Source organism: Anabrus simplex, chromosome 1, assembly GCF_040414725.1.
Source record: "Anabrus simplex isolate iqAnaSimp1 chromosome 1, ASM4041472v1, whole genome shotgun sequence".
Taxonomy (NCBI): domain Eukaryota; kingdom Metazoa; phylum Arthropoda; class Insecta; order Orthoptera; family Tettigoniidae; genus Anabrus; species Anabrus simplex.
Window position 1 is genome coordinate 722,942,643 of NC_090265.1, and position 13,554 is coordinate 722,956,196.

The 13,554-nt window shown below is 38.3% G+C and overlaps 1 protein-coding gene across 1 annotated transcript in view; it reads right to left on the reverse strand.

Annotated features, from left to right (window-relative positions):
* Positions 1-13,554, reverse strand: part of Srp72 (signal recognition particle 72) — a 126,023-nt gene that overhangs the window by 40,780 nt on the left and 71,689 nt on the right. Inside the window, exon 7 of the mRNA XM_067146409.2 lies at positions 10,496-10,699. Coding sequence (XP_067002510.2) covers positions 10,496-10,699 — 204 coding nt within the window. The remainder of the gene's footprint in view (positions 1-10,495; positions 10,700-13,554) is intronic.

Sequence of the window (13,554 nt, forward strand, 5' to 3'; positions counted from 1 at the left end):
ATGAAATGACTTCATTTATCATAATCGTCAATTAAGCAGACTATAGGACGGTGGATTCAGAGAATGTGTGCACATCTAATTGTGAATGTGGCCTTTTTTTAATATAATGAGGGATAATTCTTAAGAATTAAACAGCTACGGTATTCTAAAAAAACTTGCATATTTTTCTTAAGACTGCGTACTGGTACTAATAATTGGAAAAGCATGAGCCTAGAATCCAGAAAAAGTGGTTGATACAGCTTGATACAACCTGTCTGGTTTTAGGGCAATGCATTGCTTCAAATTATTAAACATTATCTGAAAAATTCTTTATAAGTACCGTAAGTCTTAATTTCTCCCTTTTCACATTTGTTTTATAGTAAGAGTATGGTTAAATACTAGGCCCAAGTCTATAAAATGCTCATTACAAGCCTGTGAGGCATGTGGTCTTTCTTAAGGTTATCAGTTTCATGTACTGATTTATGATGTTTTTTTGCTTTCGGGGACTGGTCACTTAATTTAAAACATGTTAGTGGAGTTTGTTCAATAACAATGCAAAATGTGTTACTTGGAAATGGCTAAGTATCCCTCAGGTCTTAATGAGACATTGTCAGACATTTATCAAAAATCAATGTGAGAGAATGCACAGACTTGCACACTTCACGGCCCACTTTTACCACTTCTGACCTCGGATTACTTCCCAGTATAAAACTTCTGCCTGGCATGTGATTTAAAATTAGCAAAACAGTATATCTGGTTTGCGAACTGACGACCTTCTGTTTCCTATTACTGTCCCTTTTAGAAATATTTTCTGTGTACCTAATTAACATTCGTTCTTACCGTGTTATATCACGTTGTGCCGTTCACACATGATGTCTATCAGTAATAACCACGATTTGAGCAGTGAGAATGCTGGTGCATGGAATTGAGCCCAGCAGGATACGTCCAACATGGCACCGGAATAACTTGAAATGGCAATGTATATAGGCCCTATACATCACCAACGGAAAATCTTGAGAACGAGAAATGGACTTTTATAGTATTTTTAAGAAGTTAATTATGTGTAATGTTAGTTATTTAGCGTTAATTCATAAGTTATGTGTGTTGTAATTAGTTAATTTTAATAGATGAAGCCAAAGACATGTAAATGAACAATACATAACGGTAAAGTATCAAAGTTACGAATATACAATGGTGGCGGCGCGTATGTCGTGATTATCGCAGCTGTACTCTTTGAATATGTAGCAGTCAACACACTGAATTAATGATTCCTTTCTACTTTACTGTTATGTTGAAAAATACAAAATTAGATGATTATTGTTATTATTAAAAATGATAAAAGTTTTTGAGATGGTATTGTTCAGATTGACTACAAGCAGAAGGATTGATATTAACTAGCTAAAACAAATCATTGTATACAAGCATAATAATATCAACAAATGTTTCAGGCTCATTCTACAATGGAGACACATAATGCTGAATTGGAATATAATCAGAGTAACAAAAATGGAAGGCTAAAATGTAAAGGTGAGCTCCAATCGTCGTAAGCCTTGTGGGCATGAAGAGGAGGTACAAAGCCATGAGCAACCTGGACCCTGGCTTTCAAGTCAGTAATTTATAATATTCTAACTGTGAAATTATGTTCTTCTTGTAGACTTTCCTCTTTCTTTGTAGACGTAGTGCGGTATGTAATTTATAATTAGTGTAGATGTCCTGAAGTAGTTTAATCGATCATGGAGCAAACACATAATAAGCTATTGTGAGTGATATTGATAATTAAGACATTGTGATACGTACTTATCCGATAGTGATGTTCTAAATTTAACAATATTAATTAGCGTGTGCGTGAATATTTTATTGTGATGTGCCGATCTCAGTAGTGTTAATAGATAGTGATATCAATGATTGTTGGTGAACAGTGTAGAGAAATCTATGTATGATATGCATTGGTTTGAGTGTAGTTTATATTTATCTTTCTTAACATATATTATTAACATGGAAGCAAATACCAACACGTGTGACGGTGTGTGTTGTTTCATGCGAATGCTAGGAATTGGATTCCTGTGTCTAATGGTTTAATATTATCCAAGTTACTGATAATTATGGTGCATTTATGTCATGTGTTACATACTATATTTGGTCTTCGACAAATATCAGGTGGGTAAGTCGTGAATGTAATGGTGAGTTTATAATTTATATTCTGCATGTGAATTTATGTTTGTTGGTCTTTGTTGATGTGATATGATAATTAAAATAATGTAATGATGAATGATAGTGTTGATACAAATGACAGGTAAATTCGTATTGATATTGAATTGTTCTTCGAGTTGTGAAGGTGCATAGTATGTCCTAATGTAACAAGTGTGTGTTGATTAATAAGACAGAGTGCAGATGAAATCATTCGAATTTATATCATATTTATGTTGATCTTGGATTAAGATTGTTGGTCGAATCCATATGGTGTATTTGTATCGTGCATAATAGAAGTAATTAGCATATGTACTTTCAATTACTATCCATATTTGAGAGTATACACATCAAACTGATGTTGTGATTTCAACTAGTAAGCTACTGATATTTTAATGTTGGTTATTTGCCTGCTAAGTTACTAAGTTACATCTTTATGTGAATGATCATCTCTGCTACACATTTTACATGCAAATGATTGATATCAAGATGAAATGTGAGTAATTTCATCATTAGTTATGCAGTTACCACACATACCTGTGAGGATATTTGATCTTTTATTTGATTATAACCTAATCGTAGTTATTATTGAAGTATGTTATAGTTTTTTCGTAGATTACATATTACGAGATTCATTTATTTTATTTCTTGAGTATGATTTTGTTTTCTTGTTATTTCATGTCATTCATTAATTCAGATCAAAAATTAGATGTTGGCTTTTCAGGCGTTTGCTCTATTAACCAGCATTTCGTCTTAGGTCTGACACTAGACTCGTCAGAGTGGGATGTGTCAGACTTTACCCACTGATGCTGGGGTGTATGCAGGTGAACTTATCAGAAGCCTCTTAAGTGGCACAGTCTGATAACTGCATACGGGAGATAAAACTCCACAATGGAATTAATGCCCCCCTAGCAATTCCAAATGGTAATTCTAAATTCCATTGGAGGGAATTAGATATTTTTCCACCAATAGAGCATATCAAAAATCAGATCAAAAATTAGATGTTGGCTTTTCAGGCGTTTGCTCTATTAACCAGCATTTCGTCTTAGGTCTGACACTAGACTCGTCAGAGTGGGATGTGTCAGACCCTACCCACTGATGCTGGGGTGTATGCAGGTGGAGTTTTATCTCCCGTATGCAGTTATCAGACTGTGCCACATAAGAGGCTTCTGATAAGTTCACCTGCATACACCCCAGCATCAGTGGGTAGGGTCTGACACATCCCACTCTGACGAGTCTAGTGTCAGACCTAAGACGAAATGCTGGTTAATAGAGCAAACGCCTGAAAAGCCAACATCTAATTTTTGATCTGGTTTTTGATATGCTCTATTGGTGGAAAAATATCTAATTCCCTCCATGGGAATTTAGAATTACCATTTGGAATTGCTAGGCGGGCATTAATTCCATTGTGGAGTTTTATCTCCCGTATGCAGTTATCAGACTGTGCCTCATAAGAGGCTTCTGATAAGTTCACCTGCATACACCCCAGCATCAGTGGGTAGGGTCTGACACATCCCACTCTGACGAGTCTAGTGTCAGACCTAAGACGAAATGCTGGTTAATAGAGCAAACGCCTGAAAAGCCAACATCTAATTTTTGATCTGATTTTTGATATGCTCTATTGGTGGAAAAATATCTAATTCCCTCCATGGGAATTTAGAATTACCATTTGGAATTGCTAGGCGGGCATTAATTCCATTGTGGAGTTTTATCTCCCGTATGCAGTTATCAGACTGTGCCACATAAGAGGCTTCTGATAAGTTCACCTGCATACACCCCAGCATCAGTGGGTAGGGTCTGACACATCCCACTCTGACGAGTCTAGTGTCAGACCTAAGACGAAATGCTGGTTAATAGAGCAAACGCCTGAAAAGCCAACATCTAATTTTTGATCTGATTTTTGATATGCTCTATTGGTGGAAAAATATCTAATTCCCTCCATGGGAATTTAGAATTACCATTTGGAATTGCTAGGCGGGCATTAATTCCATTGTGGAGTTTTATCTCCCGTATGCAGTTATCAGACTGTGCCACATAAGAGGCTTCTGATAAGTTCACCTGCATACACCCCAGCATCAGTGGGTAGGGTCTGACACATCCCACTCTGACGAGTCTAGTGTCAGACCTAAGACGAAATGCTGGTTAATAGAGCAAACGCCTGAAAAGCCAACATCTAATTTTTGATCTGATATTTGATATGCTCTATTGGTGGAAAAATATCCAATTCCCTCCATGGGAATTTAGAATTACCATTTGGAATTGCTAGGCGGGCATTAATTCCATTGTGGAGTTTTATCTCCCGTATGCAGTTATCAGACTGTGCCACATAAGAGGCTTCTGATAAGTTCACCTGCATACACCCCAACATCAGTGGGTAGGGTCTGACACATCCCACTCTGACGAGTCTAGTGTCAGACCTAAGACGAAATGCTGGTTAATAAAGCAAATGCCTGAAAAGCCAACATCTAATTTTTGATCTGATTTTTGATAGGCTCTATTGGTGGAAAAATATCTAATTCCCTCCATGGGAATTTAGAATTACCATTCATTAATTCGTCGATAAAATAGCTCTTCTATCTAGATCTAGATCTTTTATGCATGTGAACGTCTTCATGGCAGTTTTCATTTAATGTAGGCTAGTTTATGTTAATTTTATTTGATTTTCATGTTACCGAAGAACATTATTAAATAGGACTATGTACCGAAAGCAAATATGAATAGCAAACTTTCATGTAATTTAATGAGTGCGATATAATACGCAGAATACTCATGAGTATTAAGAAGTTTATGTTTTGTAATACAATAATTACATCAAAATTTATGAACATTAATTAAGATGGTACATCGCATTAATGGTAACTGAAAGAAAATAATAATATATTTATCAATTGTGAACTAGTGTTCGTATAAATAGAACAATTGAAATTCGATAAGCCATGAAAACCGATAGTCACTGCATTACAGTGTGATAGGTTCAAATTAATAACTGAGTTCAATTTTATGTTTCCATGTTAGGATATGTTACCTAATTTTAACTCTTTGGTTTCGTCTAGGCATAGTTAGGGATTTTATTTGAATAAATACGTTACTGTCCAGAATGACTCAGTTGTTCAATGTAATTTTGGTATGCTGAATCACCCATGATAGTATATAATGATATTATGTCAATCAACATATATAAGATGACGTCAATATTTCGAGCCTAAACAATTTGGAAACGACGATTAAAATTACATGCGATCATGTGTATATTAAATAGTATAACATCAAGCATAAAATTAATCATGGTATGAAACTCGATGGAATGACTTGATAAATCGAATTCATAATCTAGTAAGCCGATCACCCAATAGGATTTCTGAAGCAATTTGATTTTATCGTCATTTTTAGATGTCAACTGATACGATGATATATGTAACAGCATTTAGCTGGCATTCAGACAACCTAGCTAGCTGAGGCATACAATTATCCCAATAAATTCTTGTAGTAAGAAGAACCTGTGCAAGAGCCTGAGTGCAAGGCTCCATGACACCGATTTTACGGGTGCAGCATCATAAAAATAGTAATAACAAGTGTTTTCATGCGTGTATTAATGTAAAATAATGCATGTATTCTGTCCTACGATCTCCTCTGTGAACTCAGGAGTACACTCAACATGGCAGGACGTGCATGGACATCTCTTCCCCAGTTGCACACTACTGCGCAGCTGGCGGTGTGGGGCCTTGGAGTTTCTCTGTATATTCCTTTCCTTCTTCTCGAGTCCTTGCAGCTCCCCCACCCATCCTTAAAAAAATAAGACACTCTGAAGCGTACAAATCTTCTGGTTTATTACCGAGTTATAATACCAGATTTCGGCTTTGTGGGATATTGCCAGTTTGTTATACCTGTTTTGTATTATCTTGTAGGTCACATCTTGTTCTCTGGCTCTTGCCTTCACTGCCTCTTTATCCAGTCTGTTGGTTTGGATCCATTTACCTGGGTATTTGAACTTCTCTGAACTTTTAATCTTCCCATGTTTTACCTTTATATACCTCTGACTTTGGTGCTTGTACTCATATAATCAGTCCTTGCATAAGAGACTTTCAACACCTGCTTTTTTGGCAATTTCATGCAGGCACTCCAACATCTTTTGGAGCATCTTCTTGGTTTTTGGTTAAGATGGCAAGGTCATCTGGAAAGCCTAAACACTTGATTTCTAGGTTCTGTCCTTTCTTCTACAGCTGTATTCCACTTATTCCTTCCAATTTCAGGGCTTCTTCTCAGGTTTTCATTATTTTCTTCGGTTCGATGTCAAAGAGGATCGGGAATAATCCGACTCTTTGTCTGACCCCTGTCGTATTTCAAACGGATCAGAGATTTCTCCTAAGAACTTTACTTTCGAGATGGTGTTAGTCGCTGTTAGTTTTCTGATTTCTCTCATTTTCTTGTCAATTCGAAACTCCTCTAAGACACTAAATAAGGTTTTCCATCAGTCGAGTTGTATGTTTTTTTGATGTCAACAAAGATGACCATGGTGTTCTGGCTCTTTATTGTTCTCATTATCAGAATGCTTTTAAGATTGAATATCTGTTGTATGAATCTATGAACGATCTCCCTTTAAGGAAACTAGCTTGGTATTCTCCAATGAGGTGATAAGGTTGATTATATTATGTTATAACATTAAAAAACTACGCTCACTTGGTGGCCATGATTGTTAAGGCGATGCAGTCTAAATGGTCCGATATCCTGATTAGCCAGTTCGAGTCCCGTTGGTAGAAAATTTTCACCATCATAATGTTGACCAGCAGGGTACGGGAGGTGGCGATATACAATTTCTAATCAATAGATAGCGTGCCAAAAGCCTGGATTAAATTCCAAACCTCTCCACAGTGCTCTTATGGAGTGAGGGCATATGAAGCTGTTGATGGCAATTCATTCGTCGGATGGGGACGTTAAGCCTTGAGCAGAGCCTTGGATGCTATTCAACAGGAGTAGGCTATGTGCTGGCACTAGGTTTTGCCCTCTCCCTTATTTTTTTAAAAGTTGTTTTACGTTGCACCGACACAGATAGATCTTCAACTAAGTATTTTTTATTTTCTACCTTGTATCGACAAGGTGGAAAATAAAAAATAGTTGTGAATCATATGGACCATGAAGCTAATTTTATGTAAACAGATAGGTCATACGGTGACGATGGGACAGGAAATGGCTAGGAGTGGGAAGGAAGCAGCCATGGCCTTAATTAAGGTACAGCCCCAGCATTTGCCTAGCACGAAAATGAGAAACCATGAAAAACAATCTTCAGGGCTGCCGATAGTAGGGTTCAAACCCACTATTTCCTGAACACTGGCTACTGGCAGCACTTAAGCGACTGCAACTATCGAGCTTGGTTCTCTCCCTTCTTACTATTATATATCACGTCATTCATTTCATCTCATTACCTCCCCTGATGAGGTTGACATTAGAAAGGGCATATGGTCATAAAAACCTGCCATCTCACCTCATACCCGACCCCGTAGAGAAACGGGACAAGGGTTGGACAAATAAACATAACCTACAATAAGTAGTCATTTTATATACTGTATATTCTTTTAATCAAAAAACACATTTTTCAGAACTGACATAGGCATTATCAAACCCACTAACTAATTAGTTAAAATGGGGACAGTTTGTGTGTCGATATTCAGAGTTTCTTTCATAGCAGGGCTATTTATTCAATTATTTGTATTCTATTCTTTAATTGTGCTGTTTCAGACAATGATAGATGACAGTGCGTGTGAAAGAAAAATGCTCTGGCATATAAGTGCAAAATGTGATGTTGGACTCTGCTTCATTCCGTTCCACATGAAGGGGCATACACAACATTGAGTCCTCACAGACCCCCACAGAAAAGTAGTGGAATGTCCAACATTACGACACCTGGGAAATGTAAACTGAAGAGCTCTGAATTTAAACACAATTATCCAATATTGACATTGTTATTGTATATAAACAATTTTATTATTTTTCTAAGTAAACAGGGAACTGAACAATAACGTATATCCTCTTCTCCACACTCGTCCTTCTATTTTCATTATTTTCTCTTGCAGACTACTCAAGCGCATACTGTAGAGTTTCGATAATCTGAGGTAATATTTCGGAGAGTTTGGCATCATTCATTCATTTCTGTGTCCGATCAGCATTTCCAAAATATTGCAGCTGTGATGACCTTGCTGTTTCCTCTAAAAACATCTTGTGATGTGCATGGGTTGTCCAGGAGAGGACAGATAAGTAGGTGGCTTGGGTCTTGTTCAGCACCACATTCACACGAGGTGTCTGCGTTTGCTGGAAGGATTCACATTCACACGAGGTGTTTGCATTTGCTGGAAGGATTCTCAATTTCTTCAGGTTGGTCTTGCATTGAGGGACGCCCACTCTTAAGCGGTTGAGGGACCTCCATACAAGGTTAGGTTTGTCGGCGCCAGGAGCTAGTTCTTCCTTTGGTGACGTATCTGTGGGCGGTGAGCTCCTCCATCTGTTAAGACGAATTGTCTCTGGTGTTCCTTCCAGCGGCACAGTCCTAGCACAGATGCTCTTGCAGGATCTTGGAGTGGATGTCGGTGGTCATTCTCCTGCTTTGTTCTCTTGGCGTCTACAGCAGTGGCCCTCCAGATGTTGAGTCGGGCTATTCAAACAATTGGGTACAGTTTCTGCACTGGCGTTGGTTTTAGGCATCCCAAGATTATCCTTACAGTACTGTTGAGCGCAGTTTCAACCTGCTTAGCATGTACTGAAATGTTCCACACAGGAGCGCCATACTCAGCGGCTGACACACACAGCGCAAGTGCAGAAGTCCTCACAATGTGCGAGCTGGCTCCCCAGGCACTGCCGATCAGCTCCTTAAGTATGCCATTGCGAGCATTGGCCTTCTGTTTTGTGTTCATGATGATGATGATGATGATGCTTGTTGTTTAAAGGGGCCTAATATCTAGGTCATCAGCCCCTAGTGGTATGAAATGAGACTAAATGCAATTGCAATTTAAAAGTCCAAAATCATCCCTTGACCAGAATTCAAAATGGGATGAAGAATGAATGGATGGATATGAATTTAAAACAATCAGTGGATCTGACCCACAATGCCCCACATTCCCAGAAACTAGCGTTAAACAATAGTAGTACTGACCAAGGGACTGCTTGTAAAGCATAATACTGAATCTATGATGCTTGTAGTCTAAAGGGGTCCAAAATCCCGGTCATCGGCCCCTCATAATGCTACTTATCGCTAGGAGAGTAGAAGCATGGTATGCGTCATGTTGCGGTACTAATCAAGAGTAGCGTAGGCTCGCAGTATTCCACATATTATGGTACTACTCACAGGTAATGTAATGCGCACATGTAACACAGACCTATGGAGTTTTTCACATTGCGGCACCATTCACAGGCAACGCAAACCTATGGTGTTCCTCACATAGGTGTACTAATCACAGGGGCTTGTACTATCTCCTGGTGTCCCTCACATAGTGGGTACTAATCATAAGCAAGGCAGACTCATAGTGTCGCTCATACAGTGGTGCTAATCACAGGTACTGTAAAACCCACCCTGATTCACACACTGTCGCTACTAATCACAAACCTATTGCATAACAAACATAGTGGTACTACGCGCAAATAAAGGCGACCCATGGTGTTCCCCGCGTGGTAGTACTATGGTTCTAATTCGATCATTCCTTGGTCACCCCTTTTATTTGCTTCTTACGACAGGCAGGGGATACTGTGGGTGCATTCTTCGCCTAAATCCCCCACCCACAGGGGGATGTGTGTTTAGTCCAAGAGAACTGTTTCATTTCACTCAGTCCTCCGGCAAGTCAGTTAGGACCCCCCTTTCCGCCACCTGGGATGCGCCACGTGGGAGTATCATCTCTCCACCTGCTACGCCAGCGTAGTAGGTTCGTGAGTTTCGTGTTCGGACATTGCTGCCTGTCTAGAGTAACACCTAGATAAACTGGTTTTGGGCAAAGTTTCAGTTGTTCCCCTCACAATGTGAGGTTTTTTGGCATGCAAACCAGGGACTATAAATTGTATATCACCACCTCTTCTACCCTGCAGGCTAACATTCTGATGGTGACATCCTTTTCACCAACAGGACGCGAACTGGCTAACCACAGACTTGGACGCCGTAACGATCATGGCCAGCGGATGGGCTACGCCAATACAGTGAGGAAAACCATCAAACAACTGACAAATCATATCATATATAGAAAGTTAGGAATTTGAAAAGGAGAACAGAAAGATAAACACGACAGGTTAGTGTAAGGAGACAAGAACACAACAGGACAAAGATACTCCAATTAGTTATTGTCATCATACTCACATCAGCCAAGAGCAGCTGGACAGCTGCTAGCTTCATTGCCAACTGTTGTTCCTTCTTGCCAGCAGTGTACTTATCCAACAATGCAGCAGCATCGCCTGCTTTGCCTTCCCGAGCCAAATGTACAGCACGGATCAATGTTGCCTCTGCCTCCAAGTCGGGGTAGGTCTGTACCAGTCGGTTGCAAAGTTGCTGACACTGTTCTGCCTGTTGACAGAAGTTACAATGTCAACGCATTTCATTCCAATGGGCAAAATCCACTTTAAAAGATTATTATGTACTCTGTTAAAAAAAAATAAATAAATAAAAAAAAAAAAAAAATGAGTGGGTCAGTACAACAGTGGTCCACACATCTGTGGTTCTTTTGCGAACACACTATAAGAAACCCAGTTTTCCTGGTAATGATGTATTCTGCGATGCCTCGGCAACTTAGCTGCAAAGTTACATAGCCTACTATTGACCTTTACACTCTCAGGGTAACATTGTATCGTTACCCCCATGTTCAGTGAAACCTCTCGGGGAAACGATCTATTAGTACCCTGAATTACTTTGAATTGTCACCTTATTTACACTTTACAAAGGCGAAAATGAGAGTATCCTCCTATTCAATACATCATATATTCCGTCATTAGACGGAGCAAACAAATTCAAACATGTTTCGGCTCGCTTGAGCCATCTTCAGTGAAAAATTAGGGGGGTTGGAATAATTTACATAATATAAGTTGAAAAAATGCTAAAAAACATAATGAAGGAGCAAATGAAAAAACAAACAAAAGAGAGCCTAGACGGAAACAAAATTAGCATAAATATACAATATTTACATCAATATGCAGAGCAAAAAACAACTTATTGCGACAAAATTCAGTGAACAGGTGTTAATTTGAAATAATAATTGAAACTAAAGACTGCGTTAACCTAAGAAACAAGGGAATGAGAAAACAAATGATGCAGATGGAAATGAATAATAGTAGCACATGGTGAGGTTGTGGACCTCATAGTTTACAAATTATTGGTTTAGTAAAAATGACAAAACAGCTTTGGAATTACTGTCAAAATCATCCTAGCAGAAACTCATCACATCAAACTGGTCAGGAGGAGAGCGGGAGCAAACATTTTTGAGAAACCAAGCCTGATATAACCTGCAGGCGAAAAGCCTGTGACAAGGAAAAAACACCAATGAAATTTAAGGCTTTAGAAATAGCAGCATTCTCAATGTCTTCTCAATCTAGCGGTCCATTTTCATATTCTATCAAATCACTTATAAAACAATCTTATATATGTACAGTATTGTTTACGTAACGTAAACTTGTCAATGATGGAGAGTTTGGTGATGACATGAAACAGTAATGACAAAAATAAAAATATATATAAGTATTAATATAATGAAAACTTACGTACTTATCTAGACTGCCGACGTTAAGTCCGTTGTCACCAAATACTATTTCAAGACTGTGGTCATGGAAAGTTTTTGGGAGGCACGCTGTGCGTGGAGAGGGGAGGGCAAGAATGAGAGGGGCCTTGTAGAGCGATGTGGATCTCTCCTATTGGATGATTTGAATCGAGTATACTGTACAGTGAAGATGGGAGGGAGAGTGGAGCGGAGCGGCTGGAGCGCTGTGGAACCTTCCATCAACATTCGAGAGGGGAGAGAGGTTATTGACCTACTCCATGTTAAATGTACTTTTATGTAATATGGAAGAATGCAAAATGAATAATTTAGGTGAATAAAGTAAGGAACGGTATTATTATTATTATTATTAATAATAATAATTATTATTATAAAAGAAATTTAATGAGTAGGTGTTGTCAGATATTATGTGAGTAGAGCAAATAGGGGGGAATTATTTAAATGTGTATGCTCATTCGGGTTATTTGCATTAGCATTTTTTGCGACGTAAATTTCTATTGCTTCTTTTATATTCAAAGATTTACTTTTATTTTCGAAGTGTAAAATTTTTAGATCAGTGTTGATGTCTGTGAAACGGTGTGAACAGTCGTATATGTGCTCCCCGAAGGCTGAATGCCGATTATATCTGACCACGTTTTTGTGTTCTTTGTATCTTGTATGGAAATTACATTTTGTTTGACCTATGTATGTGGCGTTGCAGTTAGGTTCTTGGCACTTGAGTTCATATACTCCTGACTTTGAGAAAGGATCCTTTTTGTTAAGGTTGCATCTGCTAATGTGTCTCTGTAGTGTGTTATTCGTTTGAAAGGCTACTTTTAAACCTTGTTTCTTGAAAATGTTAGCTACTTTGTAAGTGTTATTGTTAACATACTTGAGAACCATGTAGTTTTCTTTGTCATGTGTGGTGCTTTCCCAGCGAGTTTTCTTATGTTTATTTAACAGTTTATCTACTGTGCCTGGAGGATGGTTGTTTTCTTTCGCGATTTGTTTAATGACTTGCATCTCTTCATTGAAATCCGTTGCGCTCATTGGTATGGAAATAGCTCTATGTATCATTGTATTCAGTCTTGCTATTTTGTGTGTGTATGGGTGGTTCGAGTTGTTGTCAATAGTGTGCGACGTCTGAGTGGGCTTTCTGTATACTTTGTAAGATAGGTTGTCATTATTCCTGTTGATTGTGATGTCTAAATAGTTTATTTTCTTGTTATTTTCTGGCTCCATTGTGAAACTGATGAATTTGTGTAATGAATTTAGAGTGTTTAATAACTGGTGTGCATTAGTGATGTCATTATCATATATGCATATGACGTCATCCACGAATCTGCTCCAATGTAATATTCCTTTTGACAGCTGGCCCATTAAGAAGATGTTTTCGAAGTTATTCAGAAAAATGTTTGCTATTATACCTGATAGCAGTGAGCCCATGGCTAATCCTTCTTTTTGGCAATAGATTTTGTTGTTGAATGCAAAGCAATTTTGGTGTAGTGTTGTTCTAATAAGGTTTATAATTTCTTTGGTTTCTTGTAGAGAGGTGTTTTCTTTAAGAAGGTTTTCGATAATATTAATGGATTCATCTACTGATGAAACACTGAAAAACATGGCTTCATTCTTAACAAAAAAAAGACATCCTGAATGGCGGCAACGGCAAACTGGT